The sequence below is a fragment of the Poecilia reticulata genome, linkage group LG2 (assembly GCF_000633615.1).
Source record: "Poecilia reticulata strain Guanapo linkage group LG2, Guppy_female_1.0+MT, whole genome shotgun sequence".
NCBI classification, from domain to species: Eukaryota; Metazoa; Chordata; class Actinopteri; order Cyprinodontiformes; family Poeciliidae; genus Poecilia; species Poecilia reticulata.
In genome coordinates, this window is record NC_024332.1 from 30,145,431 (window position 1) to 30,169,324 (window position 23,894).

Sequence of the window (23,894 nt, forward strand, 5' to 3'; positions counted from 1 at the left end):
TTACGTCAGAACAGGAGATGCACGAGAGGCGGGACCAAGTTAAAAAGGGGGGCGGGGGGTGGGGGGTGGTTCGTGGGAAATCAGTGAGAGCCATTCAGAACTCCAAATAAGAAGCAGGGAGCAGAACTCCCCCCAGTGCCCATCATTTCACTACCACATCCAGCAGTGGCCCCTCGGCGACCAGCAGGCAGAGAGAAAAAAAAAAAAAACCCTCCAAAGATGGCTCCGATCTGCATCAAAACTGTGCTAATCAGTGAAAGCGTTGACCCTCGCTGCAGGGCGATCTTGGAGGAAAACGGCATCCGTGTCACTGAAAAGCAGAATATGAAAAAGGAGGAATTAATCGCAGAGATCAAGGTTGGTGTTGCCATCGTGTAGTTTCCTTGCTCGGTGTTTCAAGAAGCGTAATCCTGCTGCCTGTTTGCGGAGGAAAAGTTGCATCAGCTGAAAACGTGCTGCACTTTTCTTGGGAAAAACACACACACACACACACACACACACACACACACACACACACACACACACACACACACACCCAAATAAACAAAACAAAGCGGAGATAATCTGTTTTAATAATTAACTGGGATGTATCGCTGGCAAACGCTTTTTTAATACCATATCGAAATGTGCAAAGTGGCTTCAGCTTTGTTCCGGCCATTGTGAATCTGATGCAACTCATCCCTGAGTTCCCATCACTCCCACATGCTACAGTGGCACTTGTTATCAGATCCACGTCGAGACGAACGGAACGTGCACGGGCATTTACTCCAAGTGTTAAAAGAACATTTAAAGTGGATTAATGCCCCAGTAGTGAACTTTCCTCTTTAAACCTGAATGCACTGCAGTGTTCAGGCCCGGGACACTTATAATCTATTAGATCCTTGGGTCAAGTGTTGGCTATGAACACCATTAAGCCACCCTCTCTATTAGTATCGATATTTATCAAGTTGATTGGTAAAATTTTTACTGTTATTTATGGATAAAAAAAACCATTTATTGTAAAGCTTTCTATTGGGATTATTTAATTTATAATTTGAATTGAGTTGATTAGTGTTTACACTACTGTTAAAAAAGTAGCTTTTTGTTTACAGTTGCAGGTCACAGTGTCAACATTTTGTATTGATACGGTAAATATGAACTTGCACAGATTATTTTTAAGTAATATCCACCCTCAATACTTTAGTTGAATGTAAAAAAATTACTTTATAATTTTTGGTTTGATAAAACGTCTGTAATAGCAATTGATTTACCTGAAAAAAGGGGGAAATAAATGTCTTAACTAATCTTTTGAAGTACCTATATAACAAAGCACCACCTTTTGGCCTAAATTTTTCCTTGCATATAAATTTTAAATTTATTATAGTCAACAGTGCTGATATATTATGCATTCTTTGTGGAATTAGCTTGAAACTCCATGTGCATGATTTAGTCTATTTATATGACTGCCAACATAAATTCAGCAATAACTCTGTGCTTTGCTTTACACTTCAGGACTACGATGGCCTTGTCGTTAGATCTGCGACCAAGGTGACAGCGGACGTTATAAATGCTGCAGATAATCTCAAAATTATTGGGAGAGCTGGGACCGGTGTGGACAATGTGGATGTTGATGCTGCCACCAAAAAGGGCATTATTGTCATGAAGTAAGTGTGCAGCTTAAGGCAAATGTTCTGTGTGCTGTGCCATGCAGTTTAACCCACCGTCCATTTTATTTCATTTTCAGCACACCAAGTGGCAACACCATCAGTGCCGCCGAGCTGACCTGTGCCCTGCTGATGAGCCTCTCAAGGCAAGAGGTTTTTATAAAAAATAAATGTACATTAGTAGCCTAATATCTATTCATCTGTCTAATATCATTTCTATGGTCTCTAGAAATGTGCCTCAAGCTACGATGTCGATGAAACAAGGCAACTGGGATCGCAAAAAGGTACGTGGAAATTTCCATCTGCGACAAGTTTAGATTTGGCACGTTCGGCAGCGGGAGGTCGACAGGCGGATTGGGGCAGCGTCTGCCGTGAAGCGGGCGTTGTACCGGTCCGTCGTGGTGAAAAGAGAGCTGAGTCTAAAAGCGAAGCTCTCGATTTACCGGTCGATCTACGTTCCCACCCTCTATGGTCATGAGCTTTGGGTAATGACCGAAAGGACGAGATCACAGATACAAGCGGCCGAAATGGGCACAAATGAGAAGATCAGGGTGGCTGGGCTCTCCCTTAGAGATAGGGTGAGAACCTCGGTCATCCGGGAGGGACTCAGAGTAGAGCCGCTGCTCCTCCACGTCGAGAGGAGCCAGTYGAGGTGGCTCGGGCATCTGGTAAGGATGCCTCCTGGAYGCCTCCCTGGTGAGGTGTTCCGGGCACGTCCCACYGGGAGGAGGCCTCGGGGAAGACCCAGGACACGCTGGAGGGAYTAYGTCTCTCGGCTRRCCTGGGAMCGCCTTGGGRTTYCCCCTGAGGAGCTGGAAGAAGTGGCTGGGGAGAGGGAAGTCTGGGCCTCCCTTCTGAAGCTGCTGCCCCCGCGACCCGACCCCGGATAAGCGGAAGAAAATGGATGGATGGATGGATGGATGGATGGATGGATGGATGAATGGACGTTCGGCAGTTTAAGTTGCGTGGCTGGCTCCATTGTTCATTCAGTTGTCGGTAATCAAATGCGACAGCTGGTTCTGCTCTGTTCATATTTAGGGTCTCTGTCTTCACTTCTACAGTTCATGGGAGCAGAGCTGTACGGCAAAGTGCTCGGGATTGTCGGGCTGGGACGAATAGGAAAGGAGGTTGCCACAAGAATGCAAGCATTTGGCATGAGGGTGAGTCAAGACAGTCAAACATGATGAGACTTGTGGAACTAGAACACTTATACAAATATTACAAAGCTTGTTTTTTTTTTTGCTTCACACTAGACGATCGGCTATGATCCGATCACTCCGCCTGAGGTGTCGGCGAGCTGGGGGGTGGAGCAGATGTCTCTGGAGAAGCTCTGGCCACAGTGTGACTACATCACTGTCCACACTCCTCTGATGCCCTCCACAGTTGGTGAGCTTCACTGTCCTCATATAGGATGACGTATACAACAACAATATGCAGACTAATGCCATGTTGTGTTCTATTTTTAAGGTCTGCTCAACGATGAAACATTTGCAAAGTGCAAGACAGGAGTGAAGGTTGTGAACTGTGCAAGAGGAGGTATCATCGATGAAGAGGCTCTTCTCAGAGCTTTGGAGTCTGGACAGTGTGGAGGAGCTGGACTCGATGTTTTTATTGAGGTGAAATCTAAGCCACTTATGTCTCTCTGGAATCGACAAAGTTTCTCTGTAGTTTCTGAAGCAATTTTTTTTATACTAGAGATGCTTAGAGCAGTGGTTCTTAACCTTTTTTGAGGTACCGAACCCCACAGTTTCATATGCGCATTCACCAAACCCTTCTTATCCCCCCCCCCCATCCCATCCCGGCCGACACACAAAATACTTTGCGGTATTCTGATGTGGTAATGTAATTATATTAGCTGTGTAACCACCCCCATGCCACTAGAGGCAGTAGCAACCCCGAAAAGATGTGACTAAGGAGCAGATTTAGACTATAGAATTTGAAATGATAGACTAAAATTATCTGTATGCTGTTAATGAAGTAAAAAATTAGTATCAGAAAGTCAACATTTTAAGAAAGTGTAGTTTTAAAATTGGCTGAAAACTCTGATTTGGTTCTTATTGTTCTGTGGTGGTTGGCTGCAGGAGCCGCCTAAGAACCGTTCTCTGGTGAACCATCCCAATGTCATCAGCTGCCCTCACCTTGGAGCCAGCACCAAGGAGGCTCAGGCCCGCTGTGGCGAGGATATCGCCCTGCAGATTGTGGACATGGTGAACTGCAAGAACCTGGTCGGAGCAGTAAGCGCCACTTGAATGTCCTATGTTTTAAAAAAAATTTCAATTAACTTTTTTTTTTAAAGCATAACTAAAATGTGTTTGCCTACAAAAGCAAGGTGGACTGCAGTGCATCGCTTTGGCTAAATGATTCATATACTGTTAAGCTAAATAATATTCATGCATTTGTTAAATTTAGGACAGTCGTTTTACCTTTCCAAACAAGCTTCCTCTTTGTTCTGTCGGGTGTGTGGAAGTTCCTATCCTAATACACTGACGTACCCCAGAAGTGAAACATTTAGCATCTGAGTATCGACTGACACATTTCCCCTTTCTAGGCTTGAACCCAGATGCAACTGGTAAACAACCTTCAGGAAACGCTCCTGAATTTGATCAATCTTACAATAATGATCCCATGCAAGTATAAAACAAAAAAATAATAATTCGTTTTCTTTTAAAACGGTACATTTTTGTCCTTTTTGTGCAGGTAAATGCTCAGGTTTTAGCCGGCACGTTCTCCCAGGAGTCTCAGCAGCTGATCAGACTCGGAGAAGCTGTCGGAGCGGTGCTTCACTCCTGCAATGCCTCTAGGAAACCGTTCAGTCATGCTCACATCATCACTCAAGGTCAAATTACTAACTGGTCTAGCCTGTTTTCACAGTGATCTTAAAAGACGAACTAATTCCTGAAAGTGTAAACTTGCAAAAGGCTTTTTTTTTTACCTCCCTCTAGTGGTCTAACCATGAAACAAGACAGTGTTTGATACATAAAGGACATAATTGTCTCATACTTACACTTGGGTAGAGATCTGGTGAAAGGCATTCCTTGCTTTCAAGTTCTCCTAACATCATAAACTGTTATCTGAAAATCAGGGTCAGGGGACTCCATGAAATCCTGTGGGGGGTATTTTACCTCAGCTGTACTTGTGGGACTTCTGAATCATGAACCTGGATGTAGTGCTAATCTCATCAACGTCCAGAGCCTCGCCAAGGAGAGTGGAATAGCGGTAGGAAATTAACTTATGATAATAAATCCCACATGGCAAATACTGAAATACTTTTCAATTCATACAGCTTGTACTTTCAGGTGAATCAGAGCCACTGTGCTTCTGAGGAGGCAGGAGTATGTAAGGTGGAGGCCGTGGCGGACGGGCGCAGCTACAAAGCGAGCGGATCGGTTCAAGGAGGCGTTCCCATCCTGCTGGAGCTGAGCGGCAGCGTCTTCAGGCAGCCCGTCTCTCTGACTGGAAATCTGCTGTTTCTCCAGGCCTCTGCCGACCCGCAGCTGCTGCCCTCTGTGGCTGGTAAGAAGACAGGCTGAGTCAAAATTCACTTTAAAAGTGGCATGGTTACTTATGCAGAGTTGTGTGCTGGAAGAGGTGTTGCTTTGTAGGTTACTCTTACTATTAAATGTGCGGTAAAGACATAAATCTGCCCGGTTACGCAGTGAAAACCGTCTAAAATCGGTTTAAATGTTACCAAACAAGTTTCAGTTCAATCAAAATTTATCAGTCATCATTGTCCTACTTTTTTTTGCATTGTCTGTTGACCGATCTAAAAAATTAAACCACCAATTTTTTAGGCTTTAGGGTTTTTGATGGTTTTTCAAACATTTCGTTGGACTCTGCTCTTTCACAGATTTTGACAGTGTCAGGAATGCGAGTGCGTACTAAATTAAAAATTAGGAAAAGTGGATCAGTGGGGGGCAAACTAGGAAATGGCCAGGTTAGGAACAAGCAGCAGCTGAATACCACCTGAGCATCAATTTAGGGGAGTTTTGAAAGATTCAATTTTATGTTTATTTTATCTTGTAGCAAAAACATCTACTCATTCTTAGAAATTTGAACCTTTTTCTGCCTGTTCATTAGAAACAAAAGTAGCATTGAAATCAAGGATTGTTGAGCTCAAAATTATTCATACCCCTAAAGGATTTAGACTTAAAGTAATCTTTTAACATTGGCCAACCTGTTTCTTCTGACTGGAAAAGGATATAATTGTGTCAAGATAAATACTACAGTGTGCAATGGCAGTACCTATAAAAATTATTTCTACAAATTAACAATTAAACAAAAAATATTTAACATAAACCAAGTGACTGGATAAATATTCATGTGGATGCACCGATGGCTGCAATCACAGCATTAGTCGTCTGTGTGGATTGCACTTCTTCACTCCAAAATGAGAGAAGTTTTGGGAGCAAGTGTTGTTAAGATCAGTACGAAACTCCAAGCTGTTTTCTCTCCCTCTGTTTTCATCACATTTAATTAGGATTGAAGATCGCAATTATGATTTCTAAATTGCAGTGTTCTTTGGTCCTTAAATTCACACCCACGTTTGCTTTCCAATTGTTCTGTTTAGGAGCGTTGGCCTCGGAGGGAGTGCGGATCGAGTCTTTCAGCGCTCCTGTGGACCACACTGGGGACGTGTGGTATTGCGTTGGGCTGTCTTCCCTCCTGCAAGATCTCAACGTCTTGAAGCCTTTGGTTAAGAATGTAGCACAGCTCAGTATTTAAACAAAAACTGTGCCAGAATAACATTTAGTCTGTGAAGAACCCCAGCCTTCTCAAGAGGGCTGAATATAAATAACCTTTCTTTGTTTGTGTTTACAGCTAGCGGCTTGTTTAGTGGTTGCACGCGTTAACCTTTAAAATTATTTTTATAACATTCCAGTGTTTTTGTTTATTGAATTTGTTGAAGTAAAACCCAAATAAAACGTCTGGCATGAAGTGTTGACTCTGATGATTTACTGGGGTTTATCGCAGACCAGGACGAAAAGTTTAATTTAAACAAACCAAATCATTATATTTTAAAAAAGAAAACTTTGTAGAAAAGAAATGGCGTTTATAATCCATTACAGCTAATTATAACCGATTTTGTAGTCCAGCTAATAGTGTTAAATATTATATAAAATTCCGTTTTAATACAATTACAGAATGTATAGTTAGTCAGTCTAAGAGATAAAACGGGTAAATAAATAAATAAATAAAAAATTTCACATTTTCAGCGCTTGCGTCAGAGCCCATAATGCTTGTTATAAAGCACATTGGGTCATAATTTACTGAAGTCCAAAGGGTACATAAATATTTTTGTCTAATCCTGTGTGAAAATTTGTCCTGCAGGGAATACAGAGCATTATTGTCCCCCTAATCCACGTCTGGATTAGGTTAAAGCCTCCGTCGCACTGGAATACCACATTCAGATTACCATGGCAACGGGAAGACTTGGAGGGGTAAATCATGAATGGGCCACGCAGATCACTCGGCTCTGCTGTCGTTTTAAAAGGCGCTGCTCGTTTGTGTCTGCTTTGTATTCTGTGCGTGTATCTCCGTCTGCGTGGTTGCTGCTAATGCGCCGTCCGTGAGCGCGTCATGAGTCCGTGGGCCGGGGTTATATTTAGGCTCTCAGAGGAAAATAACAGCGCAGGGTGATTCCTCTGAGTGCCGACCGGACTGGCTTCTGGCTTTGTCAAGGACCTGGACACTAGTGCGCAGAAAGGAGGAGGGGGGGCGGAGGGGCTCTCGCTACTGCCGCTGCTGCACACAAACACCAAAATAGGATCGAGCTGCCTGCGACAGTCCTGAGCTAAATTGAGGCTCATGTGTTTTGGAGAGGAGCGCTTAGAGGAGCGTTGGTGGGGAACAAACATCCATGGAAATATATAAGGTACGCACACGTTCACTGTATTTTAAGTATGAAAAAATGTTGCATTAAATTGCTTGTCATGTCTTATTACATTTCTTCTTTTTCTCTCTCTCTCTCTCTTTCTAGATATAATGTCTCATAAAAACGAGATCTACACATATGACTTCAGTGACGGGGAGCATCCTGCGGAGCTCCTGGAGGCTCTCAGGCATTTCTACATCCGCGGCCTGTTCACCGACGTGACCCTGCAGTGTGGCGAGTCCGGTCAGGTGTTCCACTGCCACAGAGCGCTGCTGGCGGCCCGCAGCTCCTATTTCAAAGTCATGTTCACGGCCGACATGAGGGAGAGGTCCGACAGCGTCATCAAGCTGAGCGGCGTGGACGGCGCTGTGCTGGGCGCCCTGCTGGACTACGTCTACACGGCCCGGGTGCGCGTCACCGAGAGCAACGTGCAGAGCCTGCTGGAGGCTGCGGACCTCCTGCAGTTCAGCAGGGTCAAGCAGGCCTGCGAGGAGTTCCTCATCCGCCTCCTGGACGTGGACAACTGCCTGGGCATGCACACCTTTGCTGAGCTCCATCAGTGCCCCAGGCTGGAGAGGGAGGCCAGCAGAGTGATGCTGAGCAGGTTCCCGGAGCTCATGGAGCAGGAGGAGTTCCTGGAGCTGGACCGTGAGAAGATCAGGTCTGTTCTGGTGGATCAGAGCCTCACGGTGCAGGGAGATGAGGCACTGATAGATGGTGTGGTCAGGTGGGTGTCCCATGACTTGGATAGTCGGGTTCACTGCGTGTCAGACCTGCTCCACTCTATCCACCTGAGTCTGGATGACATTTACTTCAACACTTCCTTGGAGGTGCACAGGCAATATCTAACAAAAAACGATGGGAAGTTAAAATCCGTGATTGTTCAGGCGATGAGGTCAAATGGCAAGGAGATCCCTCCAAGCAGAAAAATTTCCCCCAGTATGTACATCATTGGAGGATACTACTGGCACCCTCTGTGTGAAGTGCACATCTGGGATCCCGTCAGCAACACGTGGGTGCAGGGGAAAGACATGCCTGATCCCGGAAGAGAGAGCTACAGCGTCAGCCTGCTTGGTGCAAACATCTATGTGACTGGTGGATACAGGACTAACACCGTTGAAGCCCTGGACACTGTTTCAGTTTATAACTGTGACTATGACGAATGGACAGAGGGTTGTCCCATGATCACTGCCAGGTACTATCACTGCTCCGTGGCTCTACATGGCTGTGTTTACACCATCGGAGGCTACAGAGGAGGAGCTCCCGAGCAAGAGACTGAATTTTATGATCCTTTGAAAAAGAGATGGTTTCCAGTAGCCAAAATGATCCAAGGTACAGCAACTTAATGGGAAGAAAAACTCAAATGCATTGCATTTAATTTGGATTACTATCTATTAAAGATTTAAAAAATAATAATAAAATACTGCTGATCTTGCATGCAAATGTTGGACATTTGTATGCAAGATCAAATATAACATGATGTGAAGTATGCACTTTAAAACACAAGTTGATACCTGGTAATATTTGCTGTTTAACCTTGAAGGTATGACTATGGTAAAAAAAAAACAACCAACCCCAAGTATTACAAGGAATTCTCAACTACATTTATGTCTGGACAAATGTATCGTTTGTTCTGCATTGTCTTCCTGCTGGAAGGTAAACTTGTCATATCTTCTATGAACAGCTTCCAACTATACCCATGTGTCACACTAGTTATAGTTGATGTGCAGTGTTAGTTTTCTGCCACACATTGTGCTTTGAATGATGGCCAGAGCATATCATCTTCATGCCTGAAGGTGTTCATCTGCATGTCGCAAAACTGTAAACTGGACGTTCAGTCCTTGCCCAGCCTTTCAGTTTAGGTAAAATATACATTTCTTTGCAGCTGTGACGTTCACTTGACGTTTTCAGACTGTAGAAAGCGCGCGATATTGTTCAGACCTTCTTTAAACTTACTAAATTTATCCCTGACCTTACTTGTATGTTCCTTCATCTTCACGATGCTCTCTGTTGATTACTGTTCTCCAGCAAACTTTCCCAGAGCAACTGCTGTTTTGCTAAAATGAAATTACACACATGTGAAATCTATTATCCCATTTGGTTGACATCCTAAAGCAGTACTTTGCACTGGAATTTATTTTGGAGTATCAGAGTAATGGGGGTTGCCTACAGACCACACCAAACCTTTCTGATTTTTATCGCTAAAACCTTTGAAAATATTGTTTCACTTTCCTTCCTCTTTGCAATTAAGTAATGTTTTGAGTTGATCTATTTCATAAAATCCCCATAACAAACACTGAAGTTTGTGATTGCAATGTGATCACATGACTTAGAGCTGGACATCTAACTCTCACAAAGCCTCATGTTTATCTCAGAATCTTTTAGAGAAAACCCAACATTGATCCATCCAGAAAAATCAATGAACACAGACTTCAGTCTACAACTTTTTAAGCAGGCATGAGGTCAGGTGATCCTTATCATCCCTGTTTTCTTTTCAAGGTGTAGGAAATGCCACTGCATGCGTAATGGGAGAAAAAATTTACGTTACTGGAGGCCATTATGGGTACAGAGGAAGCTGCACCTATGAGAAAGTCCAAGTCTACAGACCAGACGTCAACGAATGGAGCATCGTAACACTAAGTCCACATCCAGGTAAGGGTAGTCGAAGGGGACAGAAAAGGAGCATTGATTTGATGTGTTAGAGTTGATTACTTGTGTTTGTACCTTCTGTTTCCAGAGTATGGCCTTTGCTCTGTGTCTCTCCACAACAAGCTGTATTTGGTCGGCGGACAGACGACAGTTGCCGATTGCTACGACACAGAGAGCAACGAATGGCGGCCCATATCAGTGATGAAGGAGAGGAGAATGGAGTGTGGGGCTGTGGTGATAAGTGGGTGTATTTATGTAACAGGGGGGTACTCCTACTCGAAGGGAACGTACTTACAGAGCATTGAGAAATATGACCCAGAGCTGGACTCGTGGGAGATAGTAGGGACCCTGCCCAGCCCCGCCAGGTCACATGGTTGCGTATGTGTTCATAGCGTCCATTGACGTTTTTCACATATATCTATATATATTACAAAATAGATGGAATTGTCTATTCACAGCATTCCCTAGAGTTTGAAAAAGTCTGTCCATGACAAAATGATCTGTTAACTTGTTCACGGTACATTTGCCAAAGTGCTATGTGAAAATCTCAGGGGTCTCTCAATGAGTATTGTAGTTGTCTTTTAACAATTCTTGAAAGGTTTTAATTCATTTTTAAGTGTTTTAAAAGTTTAGACAGAGATCCATTTTTAATAGCAGGACTGGACCTCCACTGCAATTTAACTAAATAAATTACTTCACTCTCTTGAACTGCTAAACTCTGTTTGAACGGGTGATTTCCTATAAACATTCAGCACATTTCTCCTTAACACAACACCCTCCATGCACAAGAGGACACCTTCTTTTGTTATTTTTTTTTGTTTTTCATTTTCAGTTGTTACGTTATAGGCTTACTGATTTTTGGAGATCTCTTTTAATCAGGCTTAAGGTAAAATAAGCATCAACAAATGGATAAGTAAGAACTTTGGTGACAGAAAATAAAGAAATTTCACACCCACTTCCTCCTTTCCATTCACCATTTCTAATGTAACGAGATCAAAATACCTATTTGCAAATATGTTCTCATCCAAAACAATTGATGTTCTTTTCATATTAATAATTGCATTTCTGGTAATCTGAGAGAGAAGGAGACAAAGGAGGGGACCAGAACCATTGCGGTGTTGGCATAGAATGATCATCAATAGGTATTTTTACTCCAGGGCTCAGTTTTACATTCAGAGATGATTGCATATATTGGAAGCTACTTTGAACACAATTGCAAAAGATGTATTTTAGCAGTATTTTTCTAATTAAATCTTTTTATTTTGATTTATGAATTTATTTCAAACAGTTTAAAAAAACAACAAACAAGTATCCAGAAAAAAAACAACAACGTGCATTCACAACTGAGAACATAACAATAAGCTTACCACTCTTTGTTTGAAACGGATTAGGAAAAAGTGAAAATTGATTTAATCCTGTCATTTATTTCAATTTAAAGAAATACATATCATTTACTAACTCGGTAATGATCAGAAATGTGTTATTGAAAGAATATTAAGTAGAACTGATTTGTTTTCCAAGTCATCACTTTCATGCTTGAAACAGGAAATGCTGCGATGTCAACAAATCAATGCAAGTGATTGGACTTCCTCGAATACATTTCTACCACTGGTCTTACAAAAACAACTTACTTTGACTGTTTGGTGTAATAAATGTATGGAATTAGTGTGTATAAGGTTTGAATCTGACTACATGAATATATTGTTCTGGACTAGACTGGATTGCTTTTAAATATATTTAGATTAAATTGGATTCAATATAAATAGATGTGAATTAGACCTGTTTACCTTGTGAATTATCTTGACGTAACATTTGTTGTGACTGTGAGTTGATGAATTTAATTGAACTAAATTATTTTCTTACCTCACCTGTTATATTTTGTATTATTATCAATATCAATAAAACCACCATTAATTTGTTCATTGAAACTAAAACGCTGGTGAACCTCACTATGCTATGCCGTGCAGTTAGACAATATTACACCACCGCCTGCTGGTTTAATACTGAATTGCAGCATTTTGACCTGGAAAGAAAATGCGATGGCAACGCTTTTTGACCCTTGACACTCTCCGTAACACGCAGTTGAACAACGTGCGCGTAGTGTAGTGAAGACTTTCGGTGCTTTAGAGCTTAAAGTGCGATTTACTTACTCTCAACATAACGTAAGTACCTAATTCAATCGTACTGAAAATGCTCTAATGTGCGGCTCGTATTGTCGTTTACTAGCTTATGGATTTTAGAGGGATAGAGGAGGATTTTATAATTCTGTGACTTGTATGCTGTTTATGGAAGCTTGCAGATAGTGAAGCTGTACTAACTTTCCGGATTAAAGAGTCTTTTAACTAAAATGAGCATCACTATAATGTAAAAATATTCTACTAACTTAGCTGGCTGTGCATTAATGTCTGAAATGTTTGAATATCCAAAGCTGGTGAATAAAAGCTAAGCTAACAGGATGGTTAGCCTCTTCAAGCTATCTGCCTCTGTATTAGCTGTTTTCATATATGAGACTAACTAGGGTGAGTTGTCCAAGAAATGTTAATCTCCTTCAGTTTTATGATCCTTTGAGTCAAATAATGTAAACAGAAATGTATTTGCCCAATTCCTAATAAATTTGGCCTTGTACTATGACGTGAGCAATTATGTTAATTTGTACACACTAGCATAGCAAATTTAATGCATTCAGTTTTCGGTTTTGGTGAAAGTCATGCGGATCCAAGCTCTAGATACACACACACAATTCTAAAAAAAAAAAAAAAAAGTTTCAGATCTGAATGGTTAAAAGAATACATTTAAGTGCTGTTTCTGGAACTGTATCATATGGAATTTGAATAAAATTTTTAAATTAAAAAGAAAAATCAAAATGTATAATTCTGTTCAGTTTATTTATATAGCTCCACTTTACAAGACGTTATTGCAGTTCAGTTACATACGTTCCAATTTATCCTACTTATCAAACAGTACAGTAACCTGTTAATTATAAAAATTTGTTTAAAAATTTTCCATTCAAGGAAACTCCGCAGATTCAGATCAGAATTTGAGAAGACAAAGCAGATACACAAAAAATGAACTATTCATACAGTTTCAGCTTTCTAATAGTTTGATTATACATTTTTTACTCAGACCTGTGCAGTTCTCCCAAGTTTTATCATTCAAACTTTGCAGAAACAATATATAAAACTGAGACCTGCGCAGTTTGTCATATCCCAATCGTCATTGCAATGTCAGTATTGAATTACTCACAAGGGAAGTGTTGATGGCAACTCAAATCACCAGTACAGTGCTTAACAGTAATGTTGCAGTAGTTTGTGCTGTAGCCCAAATCAGGATCTCTTTCATATATTTGAGGGTCACTAAAGAATGTGAATTTTATACAGTGTGCCATATTATTCAGTCATAAAATACAATGATACTTAATGTACTAAAGCAGTGGTCTGAACCGATCTGTCCCTTGTCCTACACACTTTGATTACATGGTGAAACTGCCTCACTAGCATGCAGTCAAGCGCTGCAGAGCTTTGCTAATGAGCTGATATTGAAGCCAGGTGTGCTGAAGCAGTAAAAGCTTCAGGAAGCTGGCCCTGGAGGACTGGAGTTTGAGCCCATGGGACTAAAGGCTTCCTAAAAAAAACCCCTCTTTCCCAAAAAACTAGATTTTTCTATTAAATTGGTTCTCCTTTTCTCAGATTTAAGGATGATAAATTTTAAACAAAGATAAATTAATATTTCATTAATCCCAGTCAAGAGGGGAATTTTGCCTTAATAGCACAGAACAACACCCATGGCATAAGATCACTATAGATTATGGAACATAACATGTTTTTTTAAAGGCTGGGGGAAAAGCTTTATTGTATTGAAATATTGCCTAACAATGAAGGCAAGTAACAAGGGGGACATCACTTGAACATTTGCATGTTCTCAAAGAATTGATAAGCTATGTGAGACAACAGATTTAACAACATACTGCACCACAAAACAGCTGATTTTCTGTATTACTGATTTCTGCAGAGAAGGATGGCTGAAAACCAAGGAGAGATGTCTCCCATTGAGATGAAAGTGGCTCGTCAAGTAGAGGTAATTCTGACTTAAATATGTAATCCTATATATATATATATATATATATATACACACACACACACACACACGGGGGTGAAAGTAGTTTTAAATTCTTGGGGGTACTATGACAAAAAAATAAAAAATAATATATATATATATATATAAAAGCTGGGTAGCTCTTGAATTGCTACAAAATAAAGCTGTATTCCCCTCAGCCCACTGGCTGTAATGTTGACACCTTGAGATGCCATGAGACCTAAATCCTGAACATCATGGCATGGAGTGCATCCCAGTTCCAGTTTTCCATGTCTGGCATATAACCATTCATTTTAGCTTTTAAACTGGTTCTATTGATCCTGTGTCCAGACAGAGGGRTAATCAGTAGCCTAGCATCATGACCTGTTTGTTCTGAAGATCCTGCAGCTTCTAATTCATCTTCCTAACATGGCGCCTCCTCACCCTGACTCTCACACTGACAGGAGGAACCACAGAGCTCTGTTAGGTTAAAAGCTCATCTTCTGAAGTTGGGATATTTTTCCTCCAACAGGWTCCAGAGGAATCACCTCAAACCAGATGTTGGACTGGATTTTATTTCAATGTCATTTGTGAATGTTAGAGCCTCATTTTCAACAGTGGAGTTATAAAGGTTGAAAAAGGTTATTATTTTGGAGAAAGTATCATCAATATTTCCACTAAATAAGAGGCAAAAAACTAATTTGTTTGATAAAGGAAAAACCTCTTAGACTCTGAGCCCGACAGCACCAAACTATTTTTTATATTAGACAATTTATTTTCACACAATTATCGTGGTAGAAGACATTTGTTTATTAAATACTTAATGAAACATATTTACCGTGTTTGATGTTTGTTGTGATCGATGTATACTCACAAAGAACGAGGTAATTAGTCTAAGTTTGTAGTTTATTGAATGTTCAGAAACTACAGCGGCTGTAATGCGCCAAGACAAAGGAAAACAAAGGTAAAATAACTGAACAGGTGATTAACTCTAAACCACTCGCACATTTTTACTCTCCGTCTGTCATTTAAGCACACCCGTTGCCATGGCAACCTGCACTCCACAAGCCGACCAGAGATTAAAAACATAACTTCAGTCCGTTATGATGTCAGGTTTTCAGGCTTGATATTTATTTTGCCATTATTAATAAGCTCCCTGAAAACCGCGGTGGTTGATTAGTTAATTTTAAACTAACTGCTCTGCTCGTTATTTTGATAATGGAACCGAAACCCACAGAATTGCGCAACACCTTGTTGAAACAATAATTACTGAGATTATTATTGTTGTTTAATCATTAATTTGAACACGTTTTGTTGATTTTTTTTGTTGTTGTTCTCTAATAGAGTTATTAACGTTTTGATAAGGAGCCAGAGGAGGACGTTCTGGTCTCAGTGTCCTGGCTGTTTGTCACCTAAATCCGAGATCGACTCTAAACCTTCTTCGATCGACGTGTTGCAGCCCTGCTCTAGCAAAGCACGAACAGTTCAGAAACAATATGAAATGAGAAAAAAGTTATTAACTGATTAAGTCTGTTTTAGATTGTTCTTGAAAAACGAATGAGTCACAGCTAATTAGTGGGGGCAGTCGTGGCTGCACAGTGAACCCACTGATTTTTTACAGCAGACAGCCGCTCCCCTCTTTTGCAGGTACTGCATACCCCCTCTAAATCTTTTAGGGGTACGCAGTACCCTGCCATACCCCCTTACTTTCACCCCTGTATATATATATATATATATATAACATGTCTTATTTTCACCTAGTATTACTTTGGGGATCACAACCTTCCAAGAGACAAGTTTCTGAAGGAGCAGCTGCAGCTTGATGATGGCTGGGTGATGCTGGAGACCATGCTTAAATTCAACAGGTTTGTTTGATTTCTCTTTACCTTTCGAAACTCTAACTTCATATAGGTATCAGCTAACACATTTTTAATCAAATAACATTGTGTGAGTCCATGATTGTTTTAAAAAACGTAAGTTACATCCAGTGGTTTAGAAATTCAACCCCAGCAAATCAATAAATATCACAGTGAGGGAATGATATGAGGTCATGGTGCTTTGGGGTTGTATTGGGTTTCATATTACTGTGTTCTTCATATTCCTTTCGAATATTGAATAAATACAACATCACCAAGCCTCAGATGCATGGTGCTGAATTGAAAGACTGACGTTTGAAGACATTAAAAAAAAAAAAAAAACCATCACAAGGAGTGCCCACCAAAATACACAATCATCTATTTTGTTTCTTTCACATTTGGCTCTTTGTAGAAAGTAGTTGCAAAATCTCTGTTCAGACCTGGTATTTCCATTCATCTGAAGTGTCCTCAGCATGACTGGGTGGTCATAATACAGAATAGAATAGAAATATCCTTTAATGATGCACAGTGTTGAAAGCCAGGTGTAGTCATTGGTAAATCGGAGAATGCAAATTTGTAGTGAGGTAAAAATATTTGAGAGGTCTGTGGTCAGGACTGAAACAGTCTCACAATTTGGCAAAATCCTACTGGCTAAAATTGGTAATTGGACTACCTTGCTGACAAACAATATTTAGATTACTTTAATTGCATTGTTGCGTTGTACAACTTTTACCTGTCTGAACAATTTAAACACCATTTCTTCACCTCGTCCTCTTTCAGACTGAAAGCTTTAACTACAGAGAGCAGCGTCGTCATTTCAGCACTCCAGAAATCAAAGTCTGGCCTGTTGGAGATCAATGAGGACAAGACGAAAATAAGGAGGTCTCCAGATAAACCCTTACCAGAGCAGAATGATGAATACAAAGACGCAGTGAAACACAGATCTGTGTACATTGTAAGTTTCATACACATTTGTTTATTATATTCATGATACTGGTGCCATCTGCTTCAAATAAAAAATTTTTTCACTCATATCTACAAAACACAATTTACTTTAGCAGCCTGTTGTTAGTGTTGTAAATCCAGAGTGTTCCTACCCCTTTATTGTTTCTGTATTTCTGCAGATTTGAAGTCTGCCTAACATATCCTAAATTTGCAATAAACACAAAGAACTGAGAGCTTATGGAAAATTGTGTTTGAAAAAGTCTGGAAAGTTTAGAAAATATCCAGTATTGCTATCAGGCAACAACTTTTGAATTTGATTCAAGTTAGGTCATCCATGGCTCATTGTGTGAATGTTGTTTTCCTCATTGTGTGAATGTTGTTTTCTTGAGCATTTCATTTTATTTTAAAAATGTGACGACCTGAATATTCTAATACGGTAATTTCTTTCCTTTATTTCTGGCATTATTGTTAATGTTTTTTTTTTCTTTTACAGAAAGGTTTTCCTCTTGAAACAACTCTGGATGAGGTTCAAGAGTGGCTGAACGAGAAAGGCAGCATAGAGAGCATTCAGATGAGAAAAAACGTCCATCGGCACTTCAAGGTAGAAGAAAAGCATCACTTACTAGTTTTAGTCGTTAAAAGGTTGGAAGATTTAAAATATTTCTTTCTTTCATGTCTTTTACAGGGATCCGTGTTCATCTGCTTTGAAACGGAGGAATCAGCGAAGCAGTTCCTGGAACGGACGGATGTAAAAACATTTAAAGACAATGAGATGCTCGTCTTGTCCAGGTGAGCTCGGCTGCTTCTTGTGAACAGACTGGTGCCACAATAGCATTGTTGTGAACATAAAACTGGGACGGGTTCATAACCTATTATAACAAATGAAAATGTTCTTGCTTTGGATAGAAGTAACAGAGAAAGGACTCTATTTTCACCAGTATATATACATATTTCTTTTTGCAATTTTGATTATCTTATAAAAACTGTAAATCTTTTCCATGCTTCAGTTATTTCCTTGTTTCGACATGACAAATGTGGAAAGCAAATTTCATACTTTGCAAAATATAGGAAGCTGGATAAAACACCACATAATGTCCTATTTATAATATCCTTTGATTGTTCTCTCAGGGAAGCCTACCATGCAAAGAAGGCAGAAGAGAGGAAAAACTACAAAGCAGAGACAAAAGCTAAAGCAAAGCAGTGAGTTGACAGGATGTGGCCTTTTCTACCAGAAACATTGTTGAAAATATCTGATCCACCTTCTTATCTAAACATTTTACAGAGAGAAACAGCAGCAGCAGAAAAACGCTGAGGAAAAAGAAATGGTAAGGTTCCTTAACCATGTGCTCATGAAGCTTCATTTCTGCTTTTGGATCATTTTTATTGAGATATGTAATTATGATTTGCAGGGTTTACTTCTGGATGAACAGACTGGATGTTTGTTGAAGTTTTCTGGAGAGCTCAAAGATGTTTCAAGAGAGGACTTCCATACCACGTTCTCTGGGCACGGAAAGATAAAGTGGGTTGACTTCACAAGAGGAGCCAAGGAGGTATGTTGTCTGCAAGGATTCCTATACAGTCTGCAAAAGTACAGTTTTATTTTCCCATTATTCAGGTCTGGAACATTAAGGAAAAAGCAAAGAAGAACATGGAAAATATGTACTTTCAGACATTATTCTCTTGCTTTGTCCTTTTATTTCGTCTGTCTGTCCCTTCTTTCCTTCTTTATGTCGGTCATTTTTTCACTTTGCCCTCGTCTGTAATCCTTATTTCCTGACCTTGGTCCATCATTCCTTTATCTACGTTTCCTGTTCCTTTTTTCCTTATGTCAACGTGTCCTTATCTGTCCTCCTTTTCTTTCGTGTTTCCTAAATTTCCGTACTTCTAACTGCTGTTGAAGTTTTTACCATAGAAGACTCTGAAGTCTGAAAAGTTAATTTTTACAGAAAAGAAAATGTGAACAGGAGAGCAGTGGAAGACTTGTTTTTAATTTTGTTATTGCTCACATAAAGGGTACGCTTCTGTTTGATGGGAACGCAAAAGAAGCCTTTGAGAAAGCCAAAGAGGCAAACGAAGGGGAGCTGAAAATGAAGGGCAGCAGCGTTACATGGCAGGTACTGGAGGGAGACGAAGAGAAAGAGATGCTGAAGAAGATCATCGAAGCCCAACAGGAATCGTTCAATCGATCAAAAGGCAGAGGTACGTTTTTGTCTCCGGGCTTCACATTCTTGCACAATAGTAGCAAAGATGCTCTTAAGTGCTGATAGGTTGGGTCTGGTTGAAACAGGTGGGAGAGGAAGATCCGGCGGCAGAGGAAGAGGAGGCCGAAGAGGAAGAGGTGGCAGAGATCAAGGCAGGACTCAATTCCAGGGAAAGAAAACGAAATTCGATAGTGATAACGAGGATGACGGCGAGGGTGAGGAAGGTAAGTGTAAATATTGATATAACATACAGGAGACTAAAATTTCACTATATTCTCTGTGACACTTTAAAACAAAGTGGAAAGAGAATGCATACTTTAAAAACAAATATTTACAGTATGCATTTACACACTGGGATTATCTTCCTTGTGGAAGAATCAAGAAAAAAAATCCCCAGTTGAGAGGTTAAATTTATGGTCCATAATAGAACAAACACCAACTGCTCTATTTAGACTCGAGACKACCTACACCAAATATCCAACCAGGAATAAAGGTTCCTAGCCCTGAGCGCTCCCACTGCTCTATCTCTTCATCTGTATTCATGCTGCTGTTGAAAATCCCTGGGATTTCCAGAGAGCAACTGGACTCAGTTTAATAAAAGCAATGAATTTTATTTTTGAGTTAAGTTTCTGTATAGTATCAATGTATGTACATTTTTCTTTCCAATTAACAATTGTGCTACATTGTGTTGTTCTGTCACATAAAATCCCAATAAAACACACAAAAATACAAAATGTAATAGATTATAAATGCGTTACATGGCATTACATATTCTCAGCAGCAGCAGCATCCTCATTCTCAAACATGTACAGATGATTCAATGYGTCCTGTTTTTCTTGCAGCCCCAAAGAGAGAGCTTGAAGACGCCGACGGTCCTCCAGCGAAAGTTTCCAAAACTGAAAATGGCTCGTAATATGGAGACGACATCCAGAGATTTTTTCTTTAGCAAACACATTTATTACAAACGGTGAAAAATGCAGAGGCAACTTAGAACCCATTCCAGTAAAAAATATTCAGGTCTTTGAGAATCGTAGAAAGTCCACCTGGATGTCAACCTGAAGAAACATTTGGAAAACTTGGAGTCAGTTTTCAGCCTTTTAAGCCCTTTATTTTTTGCCTCTCATTTTTATGTTTTCTTTTCTCATCGGAAAGAGTTTTAATTTTAGCACAATCAATGTAAACTTGACGGTCTAATTTCATGAGCTATATCTAGAATTTGTGTGCCATTGGTTTTGTTTCTTTATTTTGTAGATTTACTCAATTGACTGATACGAATGTGTCATGATTTTTTTTTAAGTTTGCATCTTCCAGTAGCAAATTAAATGTTTATAAAATAAAATAAACAAAATAAAGTTTTGTTTGGAATCTGAAGTGCTTGATATTGCGTATTGTTAATGAACTTACAGACTTCTTTTTGTGGAAGCGGTAGGAAGCCGGCAAATCGTACCTCAGTTCTATGAGCAAAGAACACAATTAGGGTTTAATATTCCTTTGATTAAAAAGGATTGAATTGTCTCACTAACCTGCTAAGACTTCCATCTTCACTCCCCAGTCATTAGCCTTCTTTTGTATGTGCTGTAATCGCATACAGTCGAGCATGTTGGCATCACATTAGATGAGTTCAAATATTCAATCATAAAATGTGGGGTCTTAAAATCTCATCCTCAAAGTTTCCTTTCTAGGTCTTAAATTACTGTTGGTTACATCTCAAATTTGTACATGTTGCTTCTGTTGACTTTATTCCTTCTTGAAGCCAAGGGGATTAAAATCAAATCTGCTTTTGTCACATTATCCATCATATCCTTGTTCAATACTGTAGAGTGTATATTTAGTGTGATTTGACTTAAAATAGTGTGACTTCAGATGAGACTGGTCTTAAAAGAGCTTTAAATGTATTACATTTAAGCTATGGAATAGCAGGAGCCCTAGTAATATAAAATCTTCACAAACAAAATTTGTGCAATTTTAATTTCTACACAATTATAAATGCTTACTGACTAAAGAAAGAAAACTTTGAGGCAATGGTAATGTAGATGGGTAATAAATGAAGGTTAGAATAAAATAGTGAAGCATCAGTATAAATTTGCAGAGGGGTGAACTGAGCTGGAGCTTACCTCTCGTGTTGATGTTTTATGAAGCGAGTAAACCGCCGTCTTTGACATGGTTAAAGCAGCGCGGAGAAACTTCATATCCATCCCTTGAATAAACGGTAAAAACTAAATACTTTTAACATGAACTCGCCTATAGCAGATTTGTACAGAGCATGCAGCCAAAATAGTTTTTAAAAAATCCTTATTGAACTTGTGCGATACAAGCAAACTATGGATGCCTTTGTCAATGTTGTTGCTGGTAAAGTTTGCCTTCCTGAATGCTAAAAAATGCTTTAAGTGGTTAAGTAATCCTTTCCAGACTGATAATTTGTAGTTAATTACAGTTCATGATGTAAGGATGAAGGTGATTAGTTTTTGCATATGTAACCAGGGATGTTTAGTTTTTCTTTCCACATTGGATTTGATCATTAGTAGAAAACATCTTTTTGTATTTACTTTGGTTATTTTTGTGTGATATTAACGTCTTTGATCTGTAGTGTGCAAAAAAAAAAAAAAAGCAAATGAAAAAAGGAAATCAAGTAGTTTTCCCAGCATGACCCCGTTACAATCATCCATCCATTTTCTTTACACCCTTGTCCCTAGTGGGATGGGGAGGGTTGCTGGTGCCCATCTCCAGCTAACGTTACGGGCGAGAGGCGGGGTCTCCCTGGGCATGTCGCCAGTCTGTCGCAGGGCAACACAGACACACTCACACCTAGGGGCAATTTGGAGAGGCCAATTAACCTGACGTGTTCTTGGACTGTGGGAGGAACCCGGAGAAAACCCACGCATGCACAGGGAGAACATGCAAACTCCATGCAGAAAATCGAACCCACAACCTTATTGCTGCAAGGCAACAGCTCTACCAACTGCGCCACTGTGCAGCCTCCGTTACAATCGATTTCYAATTAATAAAACCAAATTACCAGTAACTTCTTTGTCGAGTTAAACTCACCTTGGTTGTGTTTTGTACCAAACGGTGGATTCATTATAACAGTGTCAAACTTTTGGCCATAAGCCTCARCTTCCAGGTGGCATAAATCACACTGGAGCAGATCCACGTTAGARAGTTCAAATTCTTCTGCATTCCTTCGGAATATCTCTAGTGCGTCCTCATCGATTTCCAAACCCACGCACAATCTGTTTAGAACAAGAAACATCAGCAAGCTGCTCAACAGGAAGGACTGTCACACCGGGATCTTTCTCTCACCCCGCGTCCAGCATGGCAGCCCCGATGCTGAGGACTCCGCAGCCACAGCCGAGATCTGCCACCAGTTTACCCTCAATGTCGTCAAACGTGTTGTGAATCGTGTAAAGCATGCATGCTGTGGGGACAAAGGGAAACAATATAGTAGTTTTTATATATATATATATATATTCAGTCTGCGAACACCTGCTCAGATGCTCACCAACTCACCTGCAATGTGAGGGCTGGTTGGATACTGCTCCAAGAGGATTTTTGGCTCCTCAAATGTGTCTACCTGCTGCAGGCAGCTTTCCAACTCCTTCAGCTTCATTTCGCGATACTGCGATTTTTCCACAGCAATGTAGCAACACCGAGAGAAAACATTAATTCAAATAGTTCTAAATTACAGACAGCAAAAGTAAGCTTTTAAGGTAACCCGCAYGTTCCTCCTGGCGCACATCAAACAAAACAAACCCGAGAGTGCTTCTTCGTCTTSTAATTAATCCAGTTTTGATACAACATTGCGCTCTGCAGCCCTCTACGGGTGAAAAATACAACTGCAGGCTAATTTCTCTGCTTTTTCTCTGGTTTTCTTCTGATATTTTCTGGTGCATTGCAGGTCAACTACAAGACGCCTTACCGCCACCTTCTGCAGTGGAGTGTGGATGGGAAATGGTCAGAAAATTACAAACTAGGTGTTGATGACAAACTAAGTGACATAACTTTACCTTTTATTGTAAGAATTTGTTATATAAAAATTCCCGTTGTGTAATTCAACTTTATCTGGTTTGATGCTTATTAAAGTCTGGAAATCTCTTTCATATACATATCGATTCCATAAAAGCMTGCTAACAAATTCTTGCACATACAGTTATCACTCAAACCTGCTGAAAGTTTATTCATTGTTYTGATGGATATACCTCTTTAGTTTATCTATCAGTAGATGGATAAACATGCAACACATGTTAAAAAGTTTAACATGTGTTGCATGTTTTAGCATGTGAATACTGACAAAGTATTCAATTAATCAATTAATATAATTGGCAGAGTCTTCTATACAATGCAAAGAAAATAGAGTATAGAAGATGRATGGTTTAAAAGAAATAATCTTTTCGACTACACCTGGAATTCTGGTATGGCACATTATGTAAGGGGACTTTAAATATAAAATATTATTTACCGTATAATCCAGAAAATCCCCTCACATCTAATGCTGAACCCAACACTTATTGTTGGTCACCTTTTGTTGATAATTATACAATAAAAATGCATTCTCACTATACTTATAGTAAATCCAAKAACTGTCAAGACTTTGAGCAGGGTGGGACGGTCCCAAACTATCAGTTGCCTRGAAACGCTCAAACAAAACAGGACTTAAGAT

General features: G+C 39.9%; 4 protein-coding genes across 5 annotated transcripts; 3 read left to right on the plus strand and 1 right to left on the minus strand.

Moving 5' to 3' along the window:
• The first annotated feature begins 85 nt into the window (after window positions 1-85).
• On the plus strand, window positions 86-6,589 carry phgdh (phosphoglycerate dehydrogenase). Its single transcript, XM_008399707.2, has 12 exons — window positions 86-357; window positions 1,492-1,643; window positions 1,724-1,789; window positions 1,873-1,927; window positions 2,705-2,803; window positions 2,897-3,029; window positions 3,111-3,259; window positions 3,725-3,877; window positions 4,341-4,479; window positions 4,726-4,859; window positions 4,940-5,156; window positions 6,211-6,589. Exons 1-12 carry the CDS (start codon window positions 220-222, stop codon window positions 6,363-6,365), a joined length of 1,590 nt encoding a protein of 529 aa, XP_008397929.1. The 5' UTR covers window positions 86-219; the 3' UTR covers window positions 6,366-6,589.
• Window positions 6,590-6,966: 377 nt separating this feature from the next.
• Window positions 6,967-12,031, plus strand: klhl23 (kelch-like family member 23). The gene is made up of 4 exons (XM_008399696.2): window positions 6,967-7,515; window positions 7,621-8,847; window positions 10,015-10,167; window positions 10,253-12,031. The coding sequence occupies exons 2-4, from the start codon at window positions 7,626-7,628 to the stop codon at window positions 10,564-10,566; spliced, it is 1,689 nt and encodes a 562-aa protein (XP_008397918.1). The 5' UTR covers window positions 6,967-7,515; window positions 7,621-7,625; the 3' UTR covers window positions 10,567-12,031.
• Window positions 12,032-12,218: 187 nt separating this feature from the next.
• Window positions 12,219-20,199, plus strand: ssb (small RNA binding exonuclease protection factor La). The gene is made up of 12 exons (XM_008399648.2): window positions 12,219-12,326; window positions 14,173-14,238; window positions 15,997-16,100; window positions 16,872-17,046; window positions 17,530-17,637; window positions 17,722-17,825; window positions 18,165-18,236; window positions 18,319-18,361; window positions 18,446-18,586; window positions 19,049-19,235; window positions 19,324-19,461; window positions 20,080-20,199. Exons 2-12 carry the CDS (start codon window positions 14,179-14,181, stop codon window positions 20,148-20,150), a joined length of 1,203 nt encoding a protein of 400 aa, XP_008397870.1. The 5' UTR covers window positions 12,219-12,326; window positions 14,173-14,178; the 3' UTR covers window positions 20,151-20,199.
• Window positions 19,828-23,783, minus strand: mettl5 (methyltransferase 5, N6-adenosine). Of its 2 annotated transcripts, XM_008399669.2 has the most exons (8): window positions 23,694-23,783; window positions 22,745-22,853; window positions 22,538-22,652; window positions 22,283-22,467; window positions 21,352-21,434; window positions 20,761-20,812; window positions 20,642-20,691; window positions 19,828-20,292 (listed from the first exon to the last, which is right to left on the minus strand). In XM_008399669.2, exons 2-8 carry the CDS (start codon window positions 22,842-22,844, stop codon window positions 20,251-20,253), a joined length of 627 nt encoding a protein of 208 aa, XP_008397891.1. In that variant the 5' UTR covers window positions 22,845-22,853; window positions 23,694-23,783; the 3' UTR covers window positions 19,828-20,250. The 2 variants fall into 2 exon arrangements, with proteins under 2 accessions (XP_008397891.1, XP_008397882.1); XM_008399660.2 differs by lacking the exon at window positions 23,694-23,783 and having other exon boundaries at window positions 22,745-23,132.
• Between the last annotated feature and the right edge of the window lie 111 nt (window positions 23,784-23,894).